This window comes from Pholcus phalangioides, unplaced genomic scaffold (assembly GCF_987345545.1).
Source record: "Pholcus phalangioides strain wild (caught in Gottingen) unplaced genomic scaffold, Ppha-v1.0 ptg000007l_1, whole genome shotgun sequence".
Taxonomy (NCBI): domain Eukaryota; kingdom Metazoa; phylum Arthropoda; class Arachnida; order Araneae; family Pholcidae; genus Pholcus; species Pholcus phalangioides.
The window spans coordinates 10,116,046-10,129,000 of NW_028301600.1; the positions used below are offsets into that span (position 1 = coordinate 10,116,046).

The 12,955-nt window shown below is 35.2% G+C and overlaps 2 protein-coding genes across 2 annotated transcripts; one reads left to right on the forward strand and one right to left on the reverse strand.

The window, feature by feature from the left end:
- Window positions 1-1,128: 1,128 nt before the first annotated feature.
- Window positions 1,129-6,709, reverse strand: LOC149084901 (uncharacterized). The gene is made up of 15 exons (XM_089233820.1): window positions 6,514-6,709; window positions 6,335-6,403; window positions 5,871-6,079; window positions 5,268-5,757; window positions 4,488-5,164; window positions 3,997-4,344; window positions 3,568-3,908; window positions 3,130-3,472; window positions 2,923-3,045; window positions 2,661-2,823; window positions 2,343-2,566; window positions 2,137-2,236; window positions 1,838-2,025; window positions 1,642-1,745; window positions 1,129-1,501 (listed from the first exon to the last, which is right to left on the reverse strand). Exons 1-15 carry the CDS (start codon window positions 6,526-6,528, stop codon window positions 1,212-1,214), a joined length of 3,684 nt encoding a protein of 1,227 aa, XP_089089946.1. The 5' UTR covers window positions 6,529-6,709; the 3' UTR covers window positions 1,129-1,211.
- A 767-nt stretch (window positions 6,710-7,476) lies between these two features.
- LOC149084902 (uncharacterized) lies at window positions 7,477-12,940 on the forward strand. The gene is made up of 16 exons (XM_089233821.1): window positions 7,477-7,546; window positions 7,657-7,725; window positions 7,982-8,190; window positions 8,304-8,793; window positions 8,899-9,575; window positions 9,718-10,065; window positions 10,162-10,302; window positions 10,420-10,502; window positions 10,597-10,939; window positions 11,024-11,146; window positions 11,246-11,408; window positions 11,503-11,726; window positions 11,833-11,932; window positions 12,044-12,231; window positions 12,324-12,427; window positions 12,568-12,940. The coding sequence occupies exons 1-16, from the start codon at window positions 7,532-7,534 to the stop codon at window positions 12,855-12,857; spliced, it is 3,567 nt and encodes a 1,188-aa protein (XP_089089947.1). The 5' UTR covers window positions 7,477-7,531; the 3' UTR covers window positions 12,858-12,940.
- The last annotated feature ends 15 nt before the right edge of the window (window positions 12,941-12,955 follow it).

A 12,955-nucleotide genomic window follows, 5' to 3' on the forward strand; every position in this document is an offset into this window, starting at 1 on the left:
GAGGTGGAGAAAGTTTTAGTTTATTGCGCAAAAAGATGGACGGGCACTAAATTGTTGACTATTTATATATTTTACACTTTGATCTAGTTGTCCACAATCTAGCTTTCCAACCCAAATGTCGTTGTTATAATGTACTTTATTCCGCTTCGAACTTCAATTTTCGGTTTCAAAATTTGTAGAAAATCTCCTATCATGCATTAATAACTTTCATAATAATCAGTTGACTCTCCTGTTACCAAAGTAGAAGAAAATCCTCTGTTAATGAGAATTCAAACTTTTTTCAAGATAATCCCTGATGGATATCTACTGCCTAATTAGTTCCGAAATCCAAATTTCAGGAAGGTTAAATGTGCATAACATGTTAAAGAATGTGCATCACCATCACTAAATTATAATTAGTTTCTGATGTTCCTTTTTCATTTCAAAGCCCAAGTCAGCCCATCCTCTAAGCATCATTTTGTTGAGAACTAAAGCGGCCGTTATAAATTTTCGTGAAGTATTCAATACATATGCATGATCAAGTCAGTAGTATACGCAGCGGTATACCGCGCTTTTTTGGCACGCTCCATCTCCGGGGACCCTCCGTCTCTAGGTATTTACTGAGATATAGTATGATATGGACTCCGAGGACCCTCCGTCTCTGTGTTTATCCCCACTTTCGGTATCTCGAGCTTTTGTCTATTCATAGTTATTTTATTATTTATGTTTCAACTATTACTTTTTATTTCATTCACTTGAAATTTTTTATACATTTCTATTAAAAGTTTTTAAAAGTTTAAAAAGTTTTAAAAATATGTTTTAACGTACTTAATTTTTTATACATTTATTTTTGTTATATTAGATTCAAGATTATTTTTACCGACTTTTTTTATGTTTTTTTATTTGAAATTTTTCACTTTAATACATTTTTCAATTTCTATACAAAGTTTTTCAATTCAACTCTTTAAACAAATACTTTTAAACTGATTCTTTTTTCTATATATTTGTAATATATTAATTCAATATTGTTATTTACTTAATGTTTTCTTCATTTCTTTAATACTTCTTATATTACTTTTATGAAATTATATGATACATATAAAAAATAAGAGAATGCATGCAAAAAACCCACAAGACAGGAAACAAATCTATAGCAAAAATAATTTATTCATGAAATAGGAGCGTATATACATATGGGAGATAGGGGATTTTCCCCTATTGTGGAAACATTATCAATATCCGTAGGGTAACGTGGAGAAGTCATCCTTCAATATTCTTTTGTCGTAGACAAGGCCATACTTCTTCTCTTCAACTCTAGTGAGAATTCGTCTTCTTTTAACCTCTCTGGTTATCTTATATTCGTCTCGAATGACGACTTTTGCGGTGAAGTCCAGGGATTGAACCAGGGCATTCATCGTGTCGTAATTGAGGATTTTTGAATTCCTATAGTTCAGTGTGAAACCGCGAATCTTACAAAACACTCGTCCATCCGACCTTCTATATGCATAGTTTTTTGCTCCACCTATAAAATTTACGAAAATAGAATAAAAACGTTGACAAATATCAGTTTTCCCTATGGAAAAAAATATTAATGACACTTCATTCAAATGAGAACCTTTTTTTTTATGGATTAAATATTAATTTTTTTAAAAAGGGTATTACCTGATACAAAGTCAGTAATCGTATGTCCATCAAGTTCATCTGTGAACTGTCCAAGAAAATCACCAAGTGGCGGGTCGTTGGCCCCGTTACTGGCATAGATTATTCTGAAATTTAAAAAATAAAAATCAATAAGTAAATGATTGCTAATGAAATTAAACAGTTTCATCAAAATTTTTATAATATGTTAGCAACTTACGAGTCTGTATCAAAATACAACAAGGCATCTCCTAGCTTCTCCATCTCCGAGTATAACTTTAGCCGAGCCCACGCTGTTGTGAATGTAGCGAGAAAAATATTTGTCCTATCTGTTTGGGGTGTGCAATCAGTCTTGTACTGCCAATGAACAGCTGCTATGTTTTCGGTTGGTAGATACAAGTCCTTAACCTGCAAAAGTTTTTGGTTTAATGAATGAGTATTTGAATTTTTTAACTAGTTAAAATTATAACTCTGAATGTTTTATAAAACTATGAAGAATAATCTAAAAAACATATTTACCTCTATCGCAGTATCATTCATCATCTTATAAAAATCGGATGTTTTGGTTACATACGACAATTGGGTCTTGTTTTCTTGCATTCCCCAGCGACCCCAGAAGCTAAGAAAAAAAACGTTAGTTTACCAGTGATTCTATATGATCATGAAAAAAAAGAGAAAAACATCGTGACTTTTATCAAACCATGTATGATAAAGTTAAAAGTTACCTATTTAGACATAACTTTGCCACCTGGCGTCGACCTGGATTAACCTGGATGTTTTTGGGATCTAGTTCTATGTCCTCGACTTGCTTATACTGGTTAATGTATGCGGTTTTCTCCTCGTTTGTCACACAGTTAGTCGGCCAACCAGAGGATTCCTGTTTGATCTTGAGGAAAGCATTGATGTAGGGGGCGAATAGACCCTCCTGCGATTGCTCAAAATGGTAAACCTGGAAAAAACAATTTACGGATTGAAAACAATATCACATTATATGGATTAACGTTAAAAACTACAAAAAAAAAAGTGATGAATAAAACAATTACCTCGTATATCTTCTTCACAATGTAGCCTTTTTCAATGGCCTTTTTGATCTCTTCAGAAACCCATGTACCTGTGAGACTCCTCTCTTCATCATTGTGCTGACATTCTTTAGATAATGTTTCAACACACGAACGACATAGGGGAAAAGTCAGTTTTCCATTAGACCTAGAAAAAAAAACATTTTTTAATAAATGAGTAAATAAATATTTAGAAAAAACACTCAAATAATAATAATTTAGAGGGGAAAAAACACGCTCTATTTACCTGTATGGGAGAACGGGTAGGTATAAACCTCTGGGTGCTAAAACCTTGCACTTTACTATACCGAAATATGATGATAGGTCATCGAAATCTTCTGTGACAATCCGTGGATGTCCGACCGGATATCTGGAATGGAAAAAACCATCGATAATCTTTTTTTTTAATCAATACATTAAAATTTATTTATAAAAAAATAATTAAAGTACTCACTTGCAGTACTTATTGACCCACGGGTACAAAGACGTGAAGTCAATATATTTTGCAGTGCCTTGATAGAAGAGCTTGGTAGCATTGGTCCTTCCACCATAGAATGCGTCTCTGGGTTCTAACCTACCAACAAAGTTGAAGTCCGTCAAGAAATTTTTCAAATCTGTGTCCGTTTTTTTCTGGGCACTGAAATCGTGCTCCCATATAATTTCAAGATTGAAACCCCCTTGTCGTAACTTTTTTTCTTTCTCTATGGTCTTTTTGTGGAGTTCCCACATATAATTTTGTGTGGTAGGATTCATCATGTCTTTCTCGAAACATTGAGGACACCCATGCCAATAGCAACCTTAAAAGATATAAAAAAACAATAATTAGTGAAAATAGTTCAGAAAATAAACTAAGAAATGTAGTAAAACAAAAAGTAACTTAAATGTCGCTTACCATGAAACAAAAATATAGTGTTTGTTTCGACACAGAATCCGTCCACGCTGAGTCCGAGAATTCGTTTTTCTCCTGCTCCGTTTCTTGAATGATTTATTTTCATGCCATTTTTGTGATTGAGATATGATAACCATTCAACGCCTAGTCTGCTGCTGTTCGTTTGGTTGACATAGCCTGATACAGGCACCATTCCAATTGACCCCTCATCAATGTATTTAGACCTATAGGTCGCCATACAGGCCGAGGCAATGGTCAGATATTGGAAGGGGTCAACACCCGTTAATTCCAAGAACTCATCTCGAAACTTCAAACAACATCGTCGAAGAATATCAACGTCTGACCTAAAAGAAATTAGAAAAATAAAAATATTCATTATAGCTTTGGAAAACGATAAAGAAATAAATCATATGCAGCACAAAAAAAACTTACTTGCAGTATTCGTACATTTCGTCTCGGAAGACGAATTTTTCACATTTTCTCTTTTCATACCAGACGTCAAATTTTGCTTTGATGTCGACAGCGTAACCTTCAGGATTATAGAACCTTTTGTCGGGAAGCGCTTCATCATAGTCCTGATTTTCTGGTCGGTTGAAGAGATGGGGGAAGAACCCTTTCTTCAACTCTTCAAAACCAAAAGTCTTTGGAAATTTGGATAAGGCCATGGGGAGAAAGTTGAGACTGTCTATAATTCGAATATTTAGACTGTCCAGACGCAAAGCCATGATCTTGGAGCCGCAAGGTACAACAGATGGCTTGATTCCTTGCTCCAAGAGATATCTATAAAAAAAAGCATGTAAAAAAAAATTTAACATTAAAAAAACCACATAAAATGCATGCATGTATATAAACATTGAACTAAATATACATATATATATGAGAATGATATATCTAAAAATTAGAGGTTTGACAAAAAAACTTACTTGAGCAAAAATTGACCATCGAACCCCTTCATGTTGTGTGCGATGGCTGTAAATCCCTTATGTTCCTTGCAAAAGAGCCAGATGCAGAAATCAACGATGGCGTTGTAGCCACGAAAAACGAACTCCGTTCCATCTGAATATTGTGCCATAGCAAAGTTGATAATATGTTCGCCGGAAGATTGGTCTGTTTCAAAATCGAAGAAGATGAGTTTTTTCGATGGAGACTTTGGATTCTTCTTCTTGAGGGAGCACAGATGACTTTCATCGAGATAGAAAACTTGACAATTATTGCAATATTTTTCCCCACAGACGTGCTCACCACGGGGTCGCTCTTGTTCTACGAGAAATTTTTTGCAAGATTGACATTCATAAAATTGCTGACAGTAACTGGCATTCTTGCCCCCAAAGTTCTTATGCCTAGCAAAACAACCATCTGATCTACAAATTCTATGGCAGTCTTTGCAGTGTTGAGCGTGAGTGGTGATGCAAGACTCGTCGAAGCAGGTGTTACATCTCGTAGCACATTTATGGTACTGGACATGGTCGTAGGCCTTATCGCAATCCGGACAGTAGAAATTAGTGCCGTGGAAACCCTTGGGAGATGTAATCAGATCATAATGTCCATTGTGAAGCAACAAAAATATTTTTTTGTCCTTCCTGGATGTCTTGAATACAACCTGTAAAAATATATAATAGTATCGATATATTAGCTTTACGTAGTTTTGGCTTAAACATAAGTAAAAAAAAAAATTATAGTCATTCGATAGTTAAAACCAATACCTTATAAAATTCCTCCAAGGACTTGACAATTATCTGAACGTCTAGAACTGTGGCAAACTTTTCGATTGCATCAAACCCACAGGGACCTATAGGAACATCGGCTTTTTGATACAGGTCCAGGGCCATCTTTTTCTGTATGTTTCTTCTTGCGTCTTTTATGCTAGAAAGTTTAGGATGTTTCTCAACTATGGCGTTTCCTACGATGATCGCGCGTGCGCAGCACAACCCGTCTTCAGGAATACATATAACTGATTTCTTTGCTAATCTATCTGTTGTGATGTTAGTGATCTTTCTTCTTGGAATTCCACCTCCTCGCGGTAGTCGGACTGTGATGACGTCAAATCTCAGGGAAGGATCGTTTAGTGGGATGGAATTCTTGCTTTGCAACACTTTCATTATAACTGCCAGAAATGATTCTATCGTGAGCGAGGCCTTAGGAACAAGACCTGTTGATATAGGCTTTTCAAAATTATCGGAAAGCATTATAATTCTGGAAAAAAAATATATTCAAATCAAAAATAATCAATTTTTCAAAAGTAAAATCAACTATTCAAATAAAAAATAATTCCTCAAATTATTCTGAATACTTTAATAAATATTTACCGAATTCTGTCATCTGAATGTAGTCCACGTGTTGTTTCGTCTATCAACTGCGATAATAAGGCTCGCAAAAAATCCACTGCTACTATTATCAGGGTTGATGGGTCTGTCAAATGTTCGGTCTTTATTCGAGCAGTAAACGTAACCTGGTCCGCGTTGAACCGAAGGTTTTTCTTACGGGACTGTTCATGTAATTCGTATGGTTTTTTGACCTACAGAACAAAGCGAAAATATGATATCAAAGCAACAAATAGAATAAAATCACAACACACAACATACAAGAAAATACAATAATTCAAAAAAAAAAAAATCTTATGTAATCATCTTTGAATGTCCCTTCTAATCCAATCTGATTTATAGCTTCCTATAACACAGATACAAATATTAAATAAATGGCTTTTTTTTTTAAACAATATTATCGAAAACAACAGCATTGAATTTTTAAAAATAATATTGTACTGCCATACCTTTTCTACATGCTCCATATCGATATCATCAGGAAATGGATCAATCACAGATTCAATATCAAAATTGTCCTGTAGGAAGAAAAATACAAATTTAAAATGGATGTCCCCCTTAAGGCATTTTTTTAAAAAAAAATACCTTTTCATCGACAGACTAGCTAAAAGCATAGATATGAACTTACATATTGATCTTCCATCGTAGTCAGAGTCTAAAGATTTCGAGAGATGTTGTTACTCCGAATGAAGAAAAACGAATACGATCTTCTAATCGCGCAGTTTATTATATTGGGTCCGATAACTGAATTGCAGCCTCTGGCGATCGACAACACCGATAATTACACAAATTTAACGCGCCAAACAGCAATCACAACTGATTGACTGAAGTCATTGTACTGCGCGTTAGGAACCAAAGAGCTATACATACATTACTACTGTTAGTAACAATCAACTGACGAGCTGGGATGAACAATTCTTTCTTTTCCAATTTATTATTCATTTTTTAATAAAAAGTCTTCTATATATCAGAAATCCTTTCAGAAATATGCGTATTTAAAGTAAGAAACGGCGATTTAGAGTTTTTCAGTATCTTCAACATATGTCAATAAAATAATATAGATGGCAGTTTAGGGGACACTATCATGGCAAGAGTGACCCCCCCCCTTCTTCCCTCCCTGTTGTTGGTCGGAAGTTTTGTTCGCCGCTAGGGGCGCTGATTGAAACAACAGGGAGGGAAGAAGGGGGGGGGGGTCACTCTTGCCATGATAGTGTCCCTTAAACTGCCATCTATATTATTTTATTGACATATGTTGAAGATACTGAAAAACTCTAAATCGCCGTTTCTTACTTTAAATACGCATATTTCTGAAAGGATTTCTGATATATAGAAGACTTTTTATTAAAAAATGAATAATAAATTGGAAAAGAAAGAATTGTTCATCCCAGCTCGTCAGTTGATTGTTACTAACAGTAGTAATGTATGTATAGCTCTTTGGTTCCTAACGCGCAGTACAATGACTTCAGTCAATCAGTTGTGATTGCTGTTTGGCGCGTTAAATTTGTGTAATTATCGGTGTTGTCGATCGCCAGAGGCTGCAATTCAGTTATCGGACCCAATATAATAAACTGCGCGATTAGAAGATCTATTCGTTTTTCTTCATTCGGAGTAACAACATCTCTCGAAATCTTTAGACTCTGACTACGATGGAAGATCAATATGTAAGTTCATATCTATGCTTTTAGCTAGTCTGTCGATGAAAAGGTATTTTTTTTAAAAAAAATGCCTTAAGGGGGACATCCATTTTAAATTTGTATTTTTCTTCCTACAGGACAATTTTGATATTGAATCTGTGATTGATCCATTTCCTGATGATATCGATATGGAGCATGTAGAAAAGGTATGGCAGTACAATATTATTTTTAAAAATTCAATGCTGTTGTTTTCGATAATATTGTTTAAAAAAAAAAGCCATTTATTTAATATTTGTATCTGTGTTATAGGAAGCTATAAATCAGATTGGATTAGAAGGGACATTCAAAGATGATTACATAAGATTTTTTTTTTTTTTGAATTATTGTATTTTCTTGTATGTTGTGTGTTGTGATTTTATTCTATTTGTTGCTTTGATATCATATTTTCGCTTTGTTCTGTAGGTCAAAAAACCATACGAATTACATGAACAGTCCCGTAAGAAAAACCTTCGGTTCAACGCGGACCAGGTTACGTTTACTGCTCGAATAAAGACCGAACATTTGACAGACCCATCAACCCTGATAATAGTAGCAGTGGATTTTTTGCGAGCCTTATTATCGCAGTTGATAGACGAAACAACACGTGGACTACATTCAGATGACAGAATTCGGTAAATATTTATTAAAGTATTCAGAATAATTTGAGGAATTATTTTTTATTTGAATAGTTGATTTTACTTTTGAAAAATTGATTATTTTTGATTTGAATATATTTTTTTTCCAGAATTATAATGCTTTCCGATAATTTTGAAAAGCCTATATCAACAGGTCTTGTTCCTAAGGCCTCGCTCACGATAGAATCATTTCTGGCAGTTATAATGAAAGTGTTGCAAAGCAAGAATTCCATCCCACTAAACGATCCTTCCCTGAGATTTGACGTCATCACAGTCCGACTACCGCGAGGAGGTGGAATTCCAAGAAGAAAGATCACTAACATCACAACAGATAGATTAGCAAAGAAATCAGTTATATGTATTCCTGAAGACGGGTTGTGCTGCGCACGCGCGATCATCGTAGGAAACGCCATAGTTGAGAAACATCCTAAACTTTCTAGCATAAAAGACGCAAGAAGAAACATACAGAAAAAGATGGCCCTGGACCTGTATCAAAAAGCCGATGTTCCTATAGGTCCCTGTGGGTTTGATGCAATCGAAAAGTTTGCCACAGTTCTAGACGTTCAGATAATTGTCAAGTCCTTGGAGGAATTTTATAAGGTATTGGTTTTAACTATCGAATGACTATAATTTTTTTTTTTTTACTTATGTTTAAGCCAAAACTACGTAAAGCTAATATATCGATACTATTATATATTTTTACAGGTTGTATTCAAGACATCCAGGAAGGACAAAAAAATATTTTTGTTGCTTCACAATGGACATTATGATCTGATTACATCTCCCAAGGGTTTCCACGGCACTAATTTCTACTGTCCGGATTGCGATAAGGCCTACGACCATGTCCAGTACCATAAATGTGCTACGAGATGTAACACCTGCTTCGACGAGTCTTGCATCACCACTCACGCTCAACACTGCAAAGACTGCCATAGAATTTGTAGATCAGATGGTTGTTTTGCTAGGCATAAGAACTTTGGGGGCAAGAATGCCAGTTACTGTCAGCAATTTTATGAATGTCAATCTTGCAAAAAATTTCTCGTAGAACAAGAGCGACCCCGTGGTGAGCACGTCTGTGGGGAAAAATATTGCAATAATTGTCAAGTTTTCTATCTCGATGAAAGTCATCTGTGCTCCCTCAAGAAGAAGAATCCAAAGTCTCCATCGAAAAAACTCATCTTCTTCGATTTTGAAACAGACCAATCTTCCGGCGAACATATTATCAACTTTGCTATGGCACAATATTCAGATGGAACGGAGTTCGTTTTTCGTGGCTACAACGCCATCGTTGATTTCTGCATCTGGCTCTTTTGCAAGGAACATAAGGGATTTACAGCCATCGCACACAACATGAAGGGGTTCGATGGTCAATTTTTGCTCAAGTAAGTTTTTTTGTCAAACCTCTAATTTTTAGATATATCATTCTCATATATATATGTATATTTAGTTCAATGTTTATATACATGCATGCATTTTATGTGGTTTTTTTAATGTTAAATTTTTTTTACATGCTTTTTTTTATAGATATCTCTTGGAGCAAGGAATCAAGCCATCTGTTGTACCTTGCGGCTCCAAGATCATGGCTTTGCGTCTGGACAGTCTAAATATTCGAATTATAGACAGTCTCAACTTTCTCCCCATGGCCTTATCCAAATTTCCAAAGACTTTTGGTTTTGAAGAGTTGAAGAAAGGGTTCTTCCCCCATCTCTTCAACCGACCAGAAAATCAGGACTATGATGAAGCGCTTCCCGACAAAAGGTTCTATAATCCTGAAGGTTACGCTGTCGACATCAAAGCAAAATTTGACGTCTGGTATGAAAAGAGAAAATGTGAAAAATTCGTCTTCCGAGACGAAATGTACAAATACTGCAAGTAAGGTTTTTTTTTCTTTTTGTGCTGTATATGATTTATTTCTTTATCGTTTTCCAACGCTATAATGAATATTTTTATTTTTCTAATTTCTTTTAGGTCAGACGTTGATATTCTTCGACGATGTTGTTTGAAGTTTCGAGATGAGTTCTTGGAATTAACGGGTGTTGACCCCTTCCAATATCTGACCATTGCCTCGGCCTATATGGCGACCTATAGGTCTAAATACATCGATGAGGGGTGAATTGGAATGGTGCCTGTATCAGGCTATGTCAACCAAACGAACAGCAGCAGACTAGGCGTTGAATGGTTATCATATCTCAATCACAAAAATGGCATGAAAATAAATCATTCAAGAAACGGAGCAGGAGAAAAACGAATTCTCGGACTCAGCGTGGACGGATTCTGTGTCGAAACAAACACTATATTTTTGTTTCATGGTAAGCGACATTTAAGTTACTTTTTGTTTTACTACATTTCTTAGTTTATTTTCTGAACTATTTTCACTAATTATTGTTTTTTATATCTTTTAAGGTTGCTATTGGCATGGGTGTCCTCAATGTTTCGAGAAAGACATGATGAATCCTACCACACAAAATTATATGTGGGAACTCCACAAAAAGACCATAGAGAAAGAAAAAAAGTTACGACAAGGGGGTTTCAATCTTGAAATTATATGGGAGCACGATTTCAGTGCCCAGAAAAAAACGGACACAGATTTGAAAAATTTCTTGACGGACTTCAACTTTGTTGGTAGGTTAGAACCCAGAGACGCATTCTATGGTGGAAGGACCAATGCTACCAAGCTCTTCTATCAAGGCACTGCAAAATATATTGACTTCACGTCTTTGTACCCGTGGGTCAATAAGTACTGCAAGTGAGTACTTTAATTATTTTTTTATAAATAAATTTTAATGTATTGATTAAAAAAAAAGATTATCGATGGTTTTTTCCATTCCAGATATCCGGTCGGACATCCACGGATTGTCACAGAAGATTTCGATGACCTATCATCATATTTCGGTATAGTAAAGTGCAAGGTTTTAGCACCCAGAGGTTTATACCTACCCGTTCTCCCATACAGGTAAATAGAGCGTGTTTTTTCCCCTCTAAATTATTATTATTTGAGTGTTTTTTCTAAATATTTATTTACTCATTTATTAAAAAATGTTTTTTTTTCTAGGTCTAATGGAAAACTGACTTTTCCCCTATGTCGTTCGTGTGTTGAAACATTATCTAAAGAATGTCAGCACAATGATGAAGAGAGGAGTCTCACAGGTACATGGGTTTCTGAAGAGATCAAAAAGGCCATTGAAAAAGGCTACATTGTGAAGAAGATATACGAGGTAATTGTTTTATTCATCACTTTTTTTTTTGTAGTTTTTAACGTTAATCCATATAATGTGATATTGTTTTCAATCCGTAAATTGTTTTTTCCAGGTTTACCATTTTGAGCAATCGCAGGAGGGTCTATTCGCCCCCTACATCAATGCTTTCCTCAAGATCAAACAGGAATCCTCTGGTTGGCCGACTAACTGTGTGACAAACGAGGAGAAAACCGCATACATTAACCAGTATAAGCAAGTCGAGGACATAGAACTAGATCCCAAAAACATCCAGGTTAATCCAGGTCGACGCCAGGTGGCAAAGTTATGTCTAAATAGGTAACTTTTAACTTTATCATACATGGTTTGATAAAAGTCACGATGTTTTTCTCTTTTTTTTCATGATCATATAGAATCACTGGTAAACTAACGTTTTTTTTCTTAGCTTCTGGGGTCGCTGGGGAATGCAAGAAAACAAGACCCAATTGTCGTATGTAACCAAAACATCCGATTTTTATAAGATGATGAATGATACTGCGATAGAGGTAAATATGTTTTTTAGATTATTCTTCATAGTTTTATAAAACATTCAGAGTTATAATTTTAACTAGTTAAAAAATTCAAATACTCATTCATTAAACCAAAAACTTTTGCAGGTTAAGGACTTGTATCTACCAACCGAAAACATAGCAGCTGTTCATTGGCAGTACAAGACTGATTGCACACCCCAAACAGATAGGACAAATATTTTTCTCGCTACATTCACAACAGCGTGGGCTCGGCTAAAGTTATACTCGGAGATGGAGAAGCTAGGAGATGCCTTGTTGTATTTTGATACAGACTCGTAAGTTGCTAACATATTATAAAAATTTTGATGAAACTGTTTAATTTCATTAGCAATCATTTACTTATTGATTTTTATTTTTTAAATTTCAGAATAATCTATGCCAGTAACGGGGCCAACGACCCGCCACTTGGTGATTTTCTTGGACAGTTCACAGATGAACTTGATGGACATACGATTACTGACTTTGTATCAGGTAATACCCTTTTTAAAAAAATTAATATTTAATCCATAAAAAAAAAGGTTCTCATTTGAATGAAGTGTCATTAATATTTTTTTCCATAGGGAAAACTGATATTTGTCAACGTTTTTATTCTATTTTCGTAAATTTTATAGGTGGAGCAAAAAACTATGCATATAGAAGGTCGGATGGACGAGTGTTTTGTAAGATTCGCGGTTTCACACTGAACTATAGGAATTCAAAAATCCTCAATTACGACACGATGAATGCCCTGGTTCAATCCCTGGACTTCACCGCAAAAGTCGTCATTCGAGACGAATATAAGATAACCAGAGAGGTTAAAAGAAGACGAATTCTCACTAGAGTTGAAGAGAAGAAGTATGGCCTTGTCTACGACAAAAGAATATTGAAGGATGACTTCTCCACGTTACCCTACGGATATTGATAATGTTTCCACAATAGGGGAAAATCCCCTATCTCCCATATGTATATACGCTCCTATTTCATGAATAAATTATTTTTGCTATAGATTTGTTTCCTGTC